This window comes from Hyposmocoma kahamanoa, unplaced genomic scaffold (genome assembly GCF_003589595.1).
Source record: "Hyposmocoma kahamanoa isolate Upper Pololo Valley unplaced genomic scaffold, ASM358959v1 88, whole genome shotgun sequence".
Classification (NCBI taxonomy): Eukaryota; Metazoa; Arthropoda; class Insecta; order Lepidoptera; family Cosmopterigidae; genus Hyposmocoma; species Hyposmocoma kahamanoa.
In genome coordinates, this window is record NW_020654466.1 from 20,794,500 (window position 1) to 20,811,945 (window position 17,446).

Consider the following 17,446-nt stretch of genomic DNA (forward strand, 5'->3'; position numbering starts at 1 on the left):
AATATCGATGATAAAGTTACAAGAGTCACCCTATAGTTACGCCGCTGCCTAATATTGATCAAAAAGTGACAAGAGCGACCCTAATATTACATCGCTGCTTAATATCGATGACAAATTGACAAGAGTCGCCCTAATGTTTCGCCACTGTTTAATATTGATGATGAAGTGGCAATTGCCACCCTATTGTTACGCCACTGCATGATATTAATGATGAAGTAGTAAGACCTTGTAGTAAGTTATTTTGTTCTACAATTTTCGCTGAATATCGCTTTAAACATAAATAATTATTCTTTTTATACTTAATTTTAAACCCAAGTCCCTTTTATTTTGCTTTTGTACAATCGTGTACTTTTGATATACATAGATACTATAATCGCTTAATCATCGATACGAGAAAAATGAGAATCAAACCATGTTTGCCACGGTAATATATGGAATGGGCCCATTTGTAACTAGGTCGCATCCGGTATCCAACGACAAGCAATCGACGATGTTACGACGGTGTATTTTATAAAGTGTTACTTTGAAAAGGTACAGACAAAGGCACGCTGATATTTAGACCGCGCTGATTTTAATTGAGGCAGCTAAATTTAATATTTTTGATTTAAATAGAGACTTCCCTTTGTTCATAATTATTTTAATGAAGACGGTCGGATCTGAGAAATTAAATCTTGAACTGGATCGTTGAGTTGTTTACATAAAACAAGGTATTGTAAAGCAGTAATGTTGGTACTGTTTTAATTGTTTAGCCGGTGGTTCGAATCCCCATGGCGAATTGTACACACATCAAAAGTGTCTTGGGATTAGGGTAATTTAAAAAAAAAATTGATTACCCTATTAAAGTTAAATAAAAATATCTAAATAAATTTATTAAATTATTTATTTAGTTACTTTTTAAAATTTTAAGCATAAACCTTATCCGGATTTTGTCTTTGGTCTTAGTAATTTCGGTGAAACTCGTCTTTTTCCTCCTTTGTTTGTACCTAGTACAGGTCCACGGCTTCTTTTTCCCATAACAACTCATACTAAATAAAAGAGATCTCATCATAATATCGACATCGCGCTTGTGTAGTGTAGTAGCGGAGAATTTTCTCCATTGTAATTCTAAGCTTCAAATGTTATATATTATGTTATATATCACTTGAAAAACATCTAAATATTAAATGAAAAAAGGTTTACTTTAAATAAATCTACTTTATCAACTTTATCCATTCCTAAACCTAAACTACGTAAAGCTAATTGCAAACAAAATATATATTTATCTACAGATGTAATATTTTGTTTGCAAGGAGGAATATTGTAAATACAAACGAACAAAACACAGGGCAAATCGTATTTATTAAGCATATAAGCCCAGGAAGTCAATATCTATCAGCTTTAACGCTCTAAAATAAGTCGACTCGTCCGTAGAACAAAAAACTATATATTATACAATATTCCTTATTCTCAGGACATTGTACGGACAACGACAAATCAGACTACATGTTTGTTCGAAAATTTCCTCCAGTGCAACGGAACAAGATACGTCAATGTGTAGCTTGATGTGCTGGCCTGTGTACATTTCGTTCGTTGTTCTTCGCTGTGGATATCAGGTCGATCGTTGTCGATGTATATTTCCGAAACGAAAGAAGATAATAAAATTTTGAAAATGAAATAAAGAGCTCTTAGTTTGAATAATGTGTTGTCCTCTTTTCACTGTATAATCCCATCGGACTCTGTTCTTCGGATGAGTCGAAATATAACATTCACATTAGAACATATCATACAATGTAAGGCAAAGCAACAGTTTATTACACATTTGTAGGGAAATTGCAGGGTACTAACCCTGAATTTCGATTGGAACTATCTCTACACAAAATGCACAAAGAAATACAGTGACAATACAAGAAAGATTGGGATTACTTAACTTACTCACTGCTCAGCAATCGGACTTAATAATTGATTTGAAATACCGCGAACAAGCCCTACATAGAACAAATACCAATCTTGTGGGGATTCGCTCTGGACCTTTTGGAGGGAAAAGTGTAGTTTTTATTTTGACTTTCAATTATTTTGTGAAATCTAGTTTAAAGTGGAATAGGATAGTGCTATTGTGCCTTAATCGAAGATTAAAACGCGAAATTATACGAATCTCGAACCTAAATTCCCATATCGGCCCGTTTTAAGGAATCCCGAGTCAATCCAAGCACGCCGCCTCAAATTGCCTATCCTCTTTGTGGCGGCCATATTTACAGAAACATAATTAAACGAAGACATGGCTCAAAGGACTTGTATCCAAGCCAAAATTATTAATAAACAAAAACCAATCTTGTGGTTGGTTTATACAATCAGAAAACGAATTGCTTTGCAGAGTGGTGCCACTGGTGGCGCCACTGGTTTTACAACACACTTTATTTTCATTAAAAACAGCAAAGATATGATTCCGTATATATATATATATATATATATATCTATATTAAATATCAATAGATTTAAGTAACATTTTTAAATGTGACTTAAGCCAAACCAGAATTCCATTAAAACATATGTCATACATAAACGGAATGGAAACAATGATAAAATGTTTACCAACAAGTTGAAATTCAATGAGGTCGTTTTTGTACTTTACTTATGAAAAATACATTTTAGACACGTTTTATCTTCCTATAAATATATTATAATTTGTTAATTTACCTATAAATTTCATATTTATCTCACATTCTCCTCACTCTCCTTACGCCTAGTTCGGACTATCTTAGTAATCTAAACGAGAAGCGAGTAATTTAGTAACTCAACGTGTCTGAACAACTAATTTTTAGTCGAGTACTTTAGTAGGCAGTGGATTGGCCACATCTGTCGCAAAACCGATGAGCGATGGAGTAGACGGATTCTCGAGACCACGTCTCGGCAAACGTAATGTAGGACGTCCCCCTGCAAGATAGACCGACGATCTGAAGAAGGTCGCGGGTAGTGGTTGGATGCGGAAAACGGGTGATCGGGCACTATGGCGTACACTTGGGGAGGTTTATGTCCAGCAGTGGACTGCAATAGACTGATTGATTGATTGACTTTAGTAGGTAAATTTGTCCAGTCGATCCATTGTTTTCTATAATTTCGGGCGTGTAACGCCCCCCCACCACGCTGCAGTGCATCTTGTTTGAACATAAAGCTAAGATATAACGTCTTTATCGAAAAACGAAACGAAACGGTTATTTTCTAAAAAGCAACGCTTTCCGGACAGTTACAAAAAACGCTTTTCCAAAAAAAAACTGGTTGACGAAATGTTCAGGCGTACTGTACTGTAGGCGGTCTAATTTGTCACAGATATATCAACTGAATCCGTCTAGCATAAGATCCATTTTACAAAGAAGCAGTGAAACGGATTCGAACGTTTCTTAAAACTGTTTTCGGAACTTTATTTTATAAAATGTAACCTAAGTTAATACAATAAAGTCTTTTATTCTGTAACGCATTATTGGAACGAATCACGAACGAACGAACAGTTTTCTATCCAGTCGCACAGAAATAACGTAACGTGTTAGCAGAACGTAACGCCATTGATAAATAACTACATACATACATAATTTGCAGTGCGAGTTGATTTCGTTTTTTTAAAATGTCGTTTCTTTAGTAACCGTTTCTGAAACCTACATGAAAGCATTTTTTCGTTACATTGAAAGAAAATGTTTCTTGAAACGCTTTCGGAAAATAACGCTCAGTCCTAATTCACCCACTAAACAAGTGCGAACCTGTTGATTTTAGTTAATTAGCTATCGCAATTTTCAATCATTCTCAAAGTGCCAAAGTATTCTTTAGGATCTTCTAATGCTATTTCCTTGAGAAAAGAATTAGTAGTTCACCTTTTCTCTGATTCCATTTTTGTACCCATACTTTCTTTTTTTTTGTCATACATATTTCTTCTTCAACTTCTTCTACAATAGCTATTGCAATAAGCTTTTCTAGCTTATTTATTTATTTTTTGCGATGCCTGTTCACCTCACAATGCACTTCTCACTTATGTAGTGTACAACACTGTAGTGCGAATACGTTTTGGTGAATTAGTAGACTCTTAGTTACTAAATTACACGCTACTCCACGAAACTACTAAGAAGGCGCCGCAGACCGCATCGCTATGGCCACCGCGCCGCCGCCCGCTGTTATCCGGTTTGTGAGTTTTAAATCGTAAAGATCTGAGGGGCACTGCCACTGCGCCAGATAGCCTGTCCCTGACACATAAGTTGACAAGTCCCCTTAAAAACCGGGACGCAGTAATGCTCATACTACAGCTTGACGACAGCAGGTTCATCACACCCATACGGGTTCGTCACAAATAAGAACCCACTCGTGAAAATTGTTTGCAATCCTAACACAATAACGTATTGGGTATAATTTTCGTGTTGCGTTTAGTACGTCATTCATCATTATATCGTTTACATACGTGACGTTTTCTTGAAAGAGTAGCGTACACTATACATACGCATTACACACGTAATCAATTTGTGTTAAGTGGCGTAAATATTCAGGACGGTAAAAAAAATCTATGGAAAATATAAGGGAACTACCTTAAATACTAAATATGACTAATTTTATTTAAAGGAAGCATTATTTTAATTTTCTTATTATGAATTACGTTTTCGTTGGCCATGTCTGTGTAAGGGTCGAAACACAAAACTGCGAAACAGAAAGCTACGAGCTCGCACGACGCATCGCAAGAATTTGCGAATTACTCCGCATTTTTCCGTATCTGTATTTTTTTCTATACTTTCTTATCAATAACAGCGGTGCAACACTCTTTTTACGATCAATGTCGCTATCTATTTAAAAAAAAAAACGTTCAGTATTGTTGGCGATCGTCGAAGGAATGGTCCGAACCGTGGCAGTGAGATGCCTTACCGCATGAAATCGCATCGCAGCAATTCGCGTCTCAGTTTTCTGCGTTGCGAATTCGCATTCGCAGTTTTGTGTTTCGATTCTATGACAAACACTACGCCAATAATTTTTTTTGGTCATCTCTGTTTTTATTTTCTTTGTTATTTTTTTTTCACAAAATTAGTTTTTGTTTTTTTTTTCACAAAATTCGGCGAGCATGTCTGTCAATAATTTCCCCTATCTGTGTACCTTACAGTAGAAACGGTTCTGTTATGTATGTATGTGACAATTTTTCTTTGCTTTTGATATGTACGCGGTATAGGAAAAGGTACTGTTTACTCATGCCTAACCCAGCCTATCCGATGTGTATTGAGACCTTGGTCGAGGTTAAAGGGCTCTTAGGTGCTAACCTAGTCACTTTTTCGTCGTTTAAGTATTAAGAAGAATAAGAGGTTTATAAGTTTTGCTTTAAGAAAAATCAGTAAGAACATACTATGTAAAAATGCGTATATTATGTGGTTTTCACACTAAAGCGTCGATGTCTACAGGGTTATTTATAACATATTAATGGTCTTGCAGGATTTATTATACTAATATATTAACATAAACAATATCATTTGTTCAATGACTTGTAATAATTCATCAAATTTTACTTTCTTACAAATATAAAAATATTTATATAGGCCGCTCTAAATGGCGATAACTCCGTGCGGTAGCAAAAGGAAGAACGCGGGAAGTGTTGCTGAACAACTTACTTTACTACCAAACGCAAGTGTCAGATAGAACAACAAAAAAGTTTAAGTTTATTTAAATTTATTATGTTTTGTAAAAAGTTATGGAACAAAAGTTGTTGTTTATGATGTTAGTGATAAAATTCTGCGAGATTGTTAGTAAATAGCCCCACGGAAGAAAATAAAGCAATGGAAATGCCTTAGGCCTCGATCACTATGAGAATCGTTGTCGCCAAAACTCACACATTCATAATTTGAAACACTCTGAAATCTTTATAATGTTTAGTCATACTTTCAAATAAAAAAAATACAAATTCTGAGCTGTTAGGAGGGAGCATGCCAAAAAAGTTTTGACGTTGGCTCCGCCCAAGTTTGTGAAACAAATATACGCCTGAAGTTCGCGTGACATGCGACAGGAGATGTTGAATTTTGCGCATTAGAAGTACCAAATTCGTTTTAGCGGAATAACTCTAAAACTAAAGGGATTAAAAAAAATCCGTAGTGACAGTTCTCGATCATGCATATATATAATTAATTATCTAAATTTTGTCCTAATAACCTGTAGCATTTCGAGGATGAATCGAGAAAATGTGAAAATTAGAGGTCATTTCGTGATTTTTATCTGTCGAGGAAACTTTATTGTTTTATGTTTCTGATTAATGTCTATGCTTGAATATATCGTGTAGTTACCCATACAATATTTTATTTTTAACTTTAAAGTGGATATACCCCTCTAAAATCAAATCGAAGATTAGGATATTTTCCTCTGCTCCCTCTTAATAAAACTTCTTAAACTTTACCCTGTATGTATACAGAGTATACATAGTTGAAAGTACAATACCGTCAATACCTATTATTGCAAGTTACGACGTTTTGATTTTATATTGTATTATTAATCATTGTGCTGCCATCTACCAGTTAATAGCTGAACGACGACGAATTCGAGATATTTACTAAGTTCTCCAAAAAAGAGGCGACCAAATTGCAACGGCATAATGCCTACTTTTGTTTCATAAAATGATGTCGATAAAAAGAATTGAAAAATTATTAAAATAAAGTAAAATAAACCGTAATGATGAATAAGAAACACCACCATAGTCAATATAACAAGTGCGACTATAATTTTTGCACTCCAAAGTAGTGAAATATGGCATTTTTCTACGACTTTTGAGGTTTTCCGCCAGATAATTGACATGACCATAACGTATACAAAGCAAAAATGGCGTACTGACCTCAAGTTTGCGGAACTCCGCAAACTGTTAGCATACGTGGCATGCAAACTAAGCACTACTACTGTTTATTGTTCTGTGAATAGCTCTATTTTACTTACTTGACTAGAGCTAAAACAACCATTTAAATATATAATAGCAGTAGAGCTGCTTGTGAAACTTTTCGTCCAGGGTAGCACTGCCACCTTACCTATTCCTGCCGCCAAGAAGTAATGACAGCATTACTGTGTTCCTGTTTAGGACACAGTAATGCTGACATAGGACTTGTCAACTTCTGTCTCAGGGTGACGGGCGAAGTGGCAGTTCCTCTCAGAGCTCTGAGTGGCACTGCAACTGTAATGCACAGGCGTGTAGCTTACCAGGCGCATGACTTGTTCGTCCCGTCCCTAAATATTATGAAAAAAAAGAAAAACCGAAATAATTTTTGTATCAGCTGAAATAAAGTTATTCTGTGATTGATGGAATCAGCGTTCCGGCTGAGTTACCCGACGCGGTTAGCAACAAGAATCGCTGTTCGGCACGCGAGATGTTCCAGCCGCGGCTGCTGATCCGCTACAGCAGTAACCGTGTTTTATCTACACGATCTACATGTTTTTGTGTGCTTATAGAAACTCATAACGACCACATTCTCGCATTAATAATAATAATAACAAAATGCCATCCTGGCCTATTTAATAGCCTCAAGTTCGGGAACCGGACGGACAGATTATCGAGCAGTAATGTACCGCGAATTTCTTCGGCTGGAGCCAACTTTGACCGTCACAGCCATTGACTTACAATTATATGGACGTCGGGTCCGCGCTAAAAAGTGTCCGCACTTGTAAGGCGCTAAAATCGTATACAGAGCGCCAAACTCCGCTTTAGTCTTCATTTGTTCTACTGACAGCGCGATACTGCGATGACATTACAATTTAAATTTCGAATAGGTTGACTTGGGACATTTTTTTCGTGGTTTTTGTATTAGACCCGTCGTCCATTTATTTGTAAGTCAATGGTCACAGCACAAAACCTGGCGGACCGAGTTCGGTACCTAATTCCAGTCAGCCTTGCTAACAGCTTGAGGTGGTTAGATTTCTGTGGCGTGTCGCTTCCAGCACAAATGCAGAAGGCGGTCCTGCTCGTTACGGCACGTATTGTTCGTAGGTTTTTGAACCTGACAATATATAATCTTTTAGGCCTTGGGAGAGGCGAGAGTCTAAAAGAGGAATAATAATAATGGAAGAGGTCACAGTAGGCTTTTTTATAATATCAAGTGACGGGACGAACAATTCGTCCTGATAGTATGCTACACGTCTGTCCATAACAGTTACAATGTCACTCAGACCTTTAAATCGCAAAGATCTGACGTTACACTGCCACTGCGCCCGTCACCCTGAGACATAAGTTGACAAATCCCATGTGCCTGTAATTTCATCAGCACTTTTGCCCTTCAAAACCGGAACACAGTAATGCTGACATGCTTAGCGGCAGAAATAGGTAAGGTGGCAGTACTTCCCCGGACGAACTCTCCACAGGGAGCTCTACTGCTACTAAAAAGGCTCTTTTTATACATCCTCCACATAGGTACACTCTATAATGTATGTTTGTAAGTAAGCATGATTAAAACCAGTCATCAGGTTGATAAAAAAAATGCGATAACTAATTTTTAACAACCTCGGCGGCCTAATTGTGGCTATGCTGACCTCCTTCGTCGTCATCGTCACCTTTTTTATCACCCTCTTTATTGGTTCCTGGCCAATTGCTTCTAAGCTTTTGAATCGTTCTCGAATTTTCTTTTCAGTGAATATTCCTACATTGTTTTCGTCCGCCGTCACTTTATTAATTTTTGTACTTTAATAAGATATTAATAAGAAATAGTCGTGTGGCTTGTAATAAAAACCGAATTATAATAAAAAGTACTTTAGTTGATATGTCCGTTTGTAAGGGGTTCCATAAAAATATTCGATTGCCTTACTATTTAATTGTTAAGTATTGTATTTAACTGCCTCCGTGGCCGAACGGTTACCATGCCGGACTGCCACGCAGAGGTCCCAGGTCGATTCCCGGGCCGGGAGAAATATTTGTATGACCTACATTTATTTCTCTCGTGAGTTTGGGTGTGATTTGAGGTTGTCTATGTGTGTGTCCATGGCACCCGCGACACAGGGTTTCCCTAGTGCGGGGCTATGTTGAGTGTGTGCGTTATTATTATTTAATTGTTAAGTTTCGTTATAGAATATTTACTGTCATGTTAATTTGCAATTGTAATTTTCATATTTTATTGATCTTGTTATTGTTAGTTTAAAATTACTTAAAAAGATTGTAGCTGAAACTAAGAAACTGAAAAGATATTAGGGTATTTAAGTAGCCTCAGAAATACTTTCATTTCTTATCTCCAGAAAAGTAAAATAAATTTTGTTTAAAATAATACAGACAGGATAAAGCTACTAAGATTTGAAAGAGTTCAGGGTTTTCTACATTCAAGAATACTTAATAATATTTTGAGTAACTGTACTGGTAACGCCAGGTATAGTTTGTCTGAGCTCGCACCTCCTTACCTTTCCTGTCCTAATCCGTGCTACGCCAAAGTCATCGCCAGTGAAGTTAAAAAATAAATGTGTGTGACGTTACATTCGAACTGAAAAATCCGCATCCGCGACATCGCATCATTTATTAAATTAAATATCCCGCTTCTCCGCCCGGCATTGAGCCGCGTACGCAATCTATTACATGGTGGCGTTATTGATGATCGGCCGCAAGTGAAGTGTGTGAAAGAAGACGAGCTCTACAACGTTTCGGACATAAAGGTTGGTGGTAGCACGGCTTCCATTCCTTTTACTTGCGAGCTCATCTATCCCGCAGCTCCCCACGAGCTATCGAGGTCCTTTTAATTTTTTTTTATTATAGCGTCACCATGTACTATATTAACTTTCATAATTTGATTAGTTCTCCACACAAATTTTCATACCCTATTTCACCCATTAAGATTTATTTTTTGACAAAAGTAGCCTGTATCCTTCTCCTAAGTCCCATCTATCTCTATACCCAAATTCATCAAAATTAGTGAATTTAAAATATCTAGACGATGAGCTGAGATCGGAATATACTCATATTTGTCTAAATTTCAAGGAAGTAATACATATACATAGAGCATACAATACTTCCTTCTAAAATTCCACAATTATTATAAATTTATTGTAAGTTTTTGATGTATAACTAGCAATTACTTTATGCCATGGACGCCATGATGGTGCCATGGTCACATAGACAACCACAAATCATACCCAAACTTTATGCACTTTAATATTTATCATTCTTTTTTGTACTAAGTTGTTTTAAATGTGCTAATCAAAAGTACTTGAAGAAGCTTCATCTATTTTTCGCTTGCGTAAGAAAATTACTAACAATGAATTATATAAGAATTATTTATTTATTCATAATTTATTTATTTATATGTAACATTTATTAAATGTTTAGTAAATGAAATACTATTTTGTTTTGATTTTTAGTTATTTTTAATCAATACGAAATTTCAGAGTGAGGAATTATCCACAACAAAGTAAATATTAGAAAAGTAAAATATAATTAAAAAACGAACAATACTATATATAAAATATAGTATAATAGAATACAAAAACGGACATGAAATATATATATTTTTTATTATACAAATTACGGGACGAACAAGTCGTGTGACTTGTGGTAAGCGACACGCCTGTCCATAACAGTTAAATGAGGCAAATAAGTAGGTAATTTGGTGTTACCAAGCCAATTATGACACAAATTTATTTTATGAGGAAAAAGAAGAATAAGCAATTTCGCTATACCAAGTTATGACACAATTTATAACGAAAAAGGAGTATCTATTACTTTTATTGGGATATTTTATAATGCTTTTAATTTTTTTAAATGTTCCTTTTTTATTTAAGGCGCGTTGTGTAGCTTACGTACGAGTGATGAAAAAAATATATTTGTATATATTTTGTTCTTATATTTTCATTACAAAGACAAATATACAATATATATTTTATATAATACAATAGCAGTAGAAGTCCTTGTGATAGAATTTGTCCAGAGAGGTACAGCCACCTTAACTATTTCTGCCGCCAAGCGGTAATGTGTGCGTTACTGTGTTCCGGTTTGAAGCGTAAGGGTGGTGGTGAAATTACAGTGTTTTACCTAAGTGTTTTGTGATTTAAAGATCTGAGCGACACTGCTCCTATTATGGCGTGTCGCTTACCACCAGGCGTACGACTTGCTCGTCCCGTCCCTTGATATTATAAAAAAATAAAATAAAAAACCGAAAAGGTGGTTATTACAGTATAATAGGAGAAGCTAATTAGTGTACTGCGAAAAAAGATGCAGGCCGAAACTCTGATATAAATTTTTCAGAAACTGCAAGTAACCTTAGGCTCACTGAACACTAGGCAAGGCAGTAACTAAGGCTACGTAACAATAGGTAAAGATGATTAATTAGCTGACTATCTTAATTCGGCAATTCGTGTACCAGCTGGTACATTCATTCACCACAAGTACCATTACAATAGAATGAAGAGACGCTATTATTCAAAAGGGCTAAGGTAAAATGGATGCTCATAAGCATTAACGCGTCAACCAGCAAGAATTGAATGATAAGTTTTGCTGTTGTTGTCGGGAAATTATAGTGATAAATCATAACAATTCATCATCCCTGGGGTGACAACAGCAAAAATTTTCATTTTACAATTAAATTTTGGAATAAACAATGAAAAATGTTTAAGTGTCATTTTCGCAAAACAAAGGTCATGCTGCATAATTTCCAACCGATGTTCATATTTTGTTGGTAACTATTTTCTTATACTATGTTAGTAAGAATGAAATTTAATTAATTATTTAATATTATACATGGCGACTCTGGAGTGCATGTGACACGCATTCCAGTGCCTTACTAACGGGCAATCTACCCGCTCCAGAATGGAGATCGCTGGTGCTGTCCCGTACGCGCTGCATCACTGAAGCTACCCGTTTGCGCAGGATAGTCTGGAAACTATGAACGCTTATTATATTGTATTCGTAAAGCATCCAGTGACCTGCGTGTACATTTGGCCCACAGGCTGCACGTGTAGAAAGGTTGTTTTAACTTCTACATTACGACGTGCAAACCAGCGCGCCAGCATGTGCTTCTCACTGAACGCCCTACGCTCTCTCTCTCTCTCTATGCCCAGATCGTTCTTGCTTATCTTTTTTTTTTAAATATGTGCGCATTTGACTTCCATCTCACCTGATGGAAAGTGATGATGAGGTCGACGATGTAGCATGCACACCTTAAATAATGCTCATTAACTCTCGCCTTGAAAAGGTCTAAGTTCGGGGAATATACGTCCGAAGGCAGAGAATTCCACTCTCTAACCGCTCGCTATATAAAAATGGAAGCGAAACGCTTCGCGTAAATCCTGGGAATATCCACAACATAGGGGTGGAATTCCAGACCACGTCTAGTCCGATGATGGAAAGGGGAAGACGGATTAAAATTATGCAATTCCATCGCACACTCTCCGTGATATAGGGTAAAGGCACCGGTAGTCACCCTTTTAACGAGAATTTCAATTTTGAATCTTAGTTATTTGTACAGAGTAGGTCGGATAATAAAATGTACCACACAGTTCGATCAATCATTTATTATAGTTTTAATGTAAATAATGTAACAAACAAAAATCTTCTGTACTGATATTATATTTAGATTTAAAGAAAAAATGGCACCTTTTTCCAGTAGTCAGCCTCTAAAATCCAATAAACAGCCTCTGTGTACCCTGTATTCAGCCTTATCAATACGTGGCGGCGCACTATAAGTTTCCGGAATGAATAAGAAAAAAATACTATAAATGAATAAAATGAATTTATTGTTTCTCAAAATTTTCTCCGTTAGCGTTAATGCACTTTTTCATACGAATGAACCAATTTTGAAAACATTTATGCCACTCCTCCGTGACAATCTCTGAAACATATTTTTCATACTCTTCGACAGCCTCTTCAGGTGATGAAAATCGTTGATCGCGTAACGGGTTCTTAATTTTTGGAAATAAATAAAAGTCACAAGGTGCCAGGTCGGAACTGTACGCGGGATGACTCATAAGGTCAACGTTGTTCACCTTCAAAAATTCATTTGTCTGTCTGGCCGTGTAAGAACTGGCATTATCGTGGTGCAAGATGATACGGTGTTTACGGTTATTTTTCCGGAGTTTGTCAATAACTTCCGGCAAATAAATGGTCGTGTACCAATCATTATTCACGGTACAACGATCCTCCAAAGCAACAGTAGCCACGTGTCCAGTTTTATTAAAAAAAGAAGCAATCATCCGATTAGAGGCACTTTGCACGCGCGCCACTTTGATTGGTTTCGGGTCATCTCGAAAGACCTATACGCTCGATTGCTGCTTTGTTTTGAGATCGTAACTATAAATACAGGTTTCGTCACCTGTTACTAGTCCCACACCAAATTTGACGCCCCTTCGTTGAATTTGGTAAGCATGGCATTGCACCAGGTGACACGATTCATTTTTTGGGCCTCAGTCAAATTGTCTGGGAATCACCGAGAGCACAGCTTTTTTACACTCAAATGTTTGTGTATTGCATTGACGCAAACGCGCGACTACATCGATACAAACGAGCGATTGCATCGCGATTTATAGGCGATTACATTGGTGCAAACGCGGGACTACATCGATACAAACGCGCGATTGCATCGCGATTTATAGGCGATTGCATTGATGCAAACGCGCGACTACATCGATACAAACGCGCGATTGTATCGATGCAATTACGTCGCAATCGCAATGATCGCAATTACACGTTAGATGCTAATATTAATGTGTACAATAAGCTACTATGAAGAATGTATAATCTAGATTCCCTTGTTAATTTTTATTTGACTACTATAATACCTTTATTTACATTTGTTTTGCTTATATTGTATTAGATTAAGGGAGATTGAAATAAATTTATCTTATCTTATGCAATCGCCTATAAGTCCTAAGTGTAGCTATTCAATCGCGCGTTTGTATCGATGCAGTCACGCGTGTGTATAAAAGTAGACTATTAGCGACTGTATCGCTACTAAGACACCACGTGTCGCTCATAGATTTTCTTACTCTTTCTTCTCTTTAATCTGCCCTACGACTGAGTAGTAGAGTTCAATCAACGTAACTATTTCAAATGTAATTTGTTTACCTTTGTAACAAAAATATATTTTCAAATTTCATTCCAGATCCTTCCGTACATCGACGGCTTCAACCACGTGTCCAAAATCGCTGCATTGACAGACGTAGAGATCAGTCTGGTCCGAGCGTGTGTACAGAACTTGGTATACTACGGCGTTGTGACACTGGTGCCCATTTTCCAATATTGTGCGGTGAGTTAAAATCTCGTATCGTACATCGTCCCGGGCCAGCGGATTAAGCTCCGCTGCGTACGCAGTCCGCAGACTACGTGACCGATGTTAGTACTGTTAGACTAGTTTACCTTAGTCACTTCCATAGTATGAGAATCCCGTAGGACATTCTACGGGATTCTCATGTGGGCTAAAGTGGCAGACATTCAAACCATATTTGTATTGCAAAAATGAGCCATTCGTTCTGTCTACCGTTTAGGTTCTCGGGTTTCATTCAGAGCAAAGTTTAAGGGGACTGGTATCATGACTGTGGCATCACATTACTCAAATACTTCATATGCCCGTAAACATATACATAATTTCAATAAGAAATAAGATATCCATAATATTAACCTTAGAGCTAAATCCAAACTCATGGTACCACAATTTCGTTTAACCAAGGTAAACGACTCTTTTATGAGGAACTGCCGGAGCATATATTAAGATTGTCATTTCCTAAGTTTAAAACTTACATTAAAAGTATTTTAATTGAAAAGTCATATTACAAAATTGTATGCTACGTGTTAAATAAAAATGTATGGAAAGAGAACATGAGTCTAGATTCCACACAAATATGATTCAAAATGTATTCTATAGCATTTAAGTTTATTTGAAAAGAGCAATCCCTAGAGTTTCTTGCTCGGCGGGAATATTTGTGCATTTTTATGAGGTACACCCTGGGCAATATCCGCGGGAATGAAAAAATGTTCGAAATTCAAATAAACAAGACGGCCGCCATACAAAATTCAAAGTCGTCTCTCTAGAAGCGCCGGATAATAATTTGTAGTCAAAATTTGTTTTTCGCCATTTTCAAATATGGCCGCCATAGAAGCGTTCGTTGACGGCAGAAAAAAATTTACTCTGATCCCTTTGAAAATTGACATACGGTGTCTCTAGGAGTATTTGATAATAATTTATAATCAAAATTGGTTTTTCGCCATCTTCAAACATGGCTGTCATACAAGCGTTTATAAAAATTTGCTATAATTCAACTGAAAATCGGCATGTGAAGGTCTCTATAGGTGTTTGATAATAATTTGTGGTGAAAATTTATTTTTCGCCTTTTTTCAATATAGCTGCCATACAAACTTTTTTTTAGCGGCAGACAAATTATTGCTCTAATTCGATTGAAAATCGGCATGTCGGGGTCTCTATAACTGTTTAGTAATAATTTGCGGTCAAAAATGATTTTTCGCCATTTTTCAATATAGCTGCCATCCGAACTTTTCTTCTAAGAAAAATTTCTTCTAATTCGACTGAAAATGACATGGCATGGCATGAATACCAGAATAACGATAAATCTGAGGGCAATACCCAGAATACTCAGACCAAAACTAACTTAGAAAAGTTCGTTTCTTAAATTGACGTAAATCGGGAGTTGAACCTCCTCATCAAGCACCCATAGTATTAACCGCTGTGCCACCGTAGAGCATGAGCACACCCCATATTCTGAACCCGACCACGCGCCGCAGGCCGAGCCCGACCCCACCGTAGGTGATGTACAGGGCTCGTATAGTAATAAGAACAGAAACTGTTGTTACCTTTGTAAAAGGAAACTAGGTCGCAGAAACTTTTGTTACCTTTGTAAAAGTTTTGGATGAACATTTTAGACAGTCTTTCCAAAAAAAAAAACAATCTTTAGGAAATAGGAAATGAGACAGAGAGATGAGGATGGCGTAGATACGTAATCAGAGCGGCAACATAGCGAAAATTCCATCGAGTATGAAAATTGTAACACGAATCTGTTATCTATAATTCTATTAATAGAGTCCTGTTAAGATTATGCATATTCATATTAATTTATTCATTGCGCCATGTTTCGAATACAATTTGAAATAGTTATTATGTACATATAAAGGTCAAGGTATATTATATGATATATGTAGTATCGTATACTATATATATTTTATACTGTATATATATATTACTTATTATACATATTCATTAGGTAGTTGTATCGGAAATAATATTATGTTTTTCATTAATTCACTAATTAGAATAATATTGAATATTTGGAAAAATTAACTTTAAAAGCAACTCAATACCAAGTGATCAAGTAACCAAGGTATTTGAAATTTCGTGTCCAAATTTATCATCACCCAGTTAATAAAATGATATTCACTACATATTTACCTGCAATACAAATTGAAAATTCAATAACTCTTCAGTCTCAGACATGTTTTGTTATAACATAAAAGTAACGGGATTTACTCGCGTAGTTTTTTAGTCGGAAGCGGTCCGACTAGTTTCGACCATAATCGATGGTCTTCTTCAGGGGTTGAGTGCAACGTTCGCGACCACGTCACGTCACTCCGCAGTGGGGAACTCGGGGAGCTGATACGTTGCGTCAGCGCGTCCTGGAACTCTTCTTCGCTACTGCTGTCCGTAGGATTGTTGTCGGGAACAGTCCAGCACACACAGCTCACCACGTCGTTACTACTAACATCTGCAGCTGCATACCGAGCACCATGAAACACGGCTTCCAGGTCGGTGGCAAGCTCCAGACTCCGTCTCTATTAAAATTTGGTCGTCTACTTATTTCAATAGCCTCTCGGATTTTGCGGGGCACAAAATACTTCTCCCGCGCTAAAACCTTAGCTTTATCAAACCTAATGTAGTGACCAGCATCGGAGCTCAGAAAGTGGTCTGCCACCGCAGATCCATTGACATCTAGTAGCCACGTTCCGTCACGTTTTTTTTTACTTACCTCATTTCATCTTTCAGCACAATTCACGACCATATAGTAACTTAGTAGTAGTAAAGTAGTTTCGTAATTAAAAAATATAACTATTTTCAAATATCAAAGCCGTCTTACCTCGAAAACGGCTCGTTGACAGCCTTGTTGCCGTTCCGTCAATGTACGGGGTGTGATGCGGTATCTAAAGCTAGATAGTATTAGTTTGTGCAATGTTCAGTAAAAAACAGGCATCAGCTATATTTCTCCGCAGATATAAAGGTAACAGACGAAAAATTTCACAACGGTGTACGTACTCCAAATGTTTAAATTTAAATTTGTAACTTCAAAATCTAGTCAATTTCATCTGAATTTTTCAATATTGTTAGTGTAAGTATCGTAATATTCCTTGTTGCAGGTATACAGTGCAACCCCAAAGTTAAGACAGCTGACGCGGTGCGCGGGACTCCAGCGACAGTGTGTGGAATTCTGCGCTAGATCAAGTTAGTTTACTTGACTTCTATAATTTTATTAAATTGCAATATTAAGTTCGTTGAATATCACGTGTTTTATTGTCATG

The 17,446-nt window shown here is 36.7% G+C and overlaps 1 protein-coding gene across 1 annotated transcript in view; it reads left to right on the plus strand.

The window, feature by feature from the left end:
* Nucleotides 1-17,364, plus strand: part of LOC113235976 (GATOR complex protein NPRL2-like) — a 119,956-nt gene extending 102,592 nt beyond the window's left edge. The window contains exons 6-7 of the mRNA XM_026471899.1: nucleotides 14,031-14,174; nucleotides 17,285-17,364. Of these exons, the coding sequence (XP_026327684.1) occupies nucleotides 14,031-14,174; nucleotides 17,285-17,364 (224 nt within the window). The remainder of the gene's footprint in view (nucleotides 1-14,030; nucleotides 14,175-17,284) is intronic.
* Nucleotides 17,365-17,446: the final 82 nt, after the last annotated feature.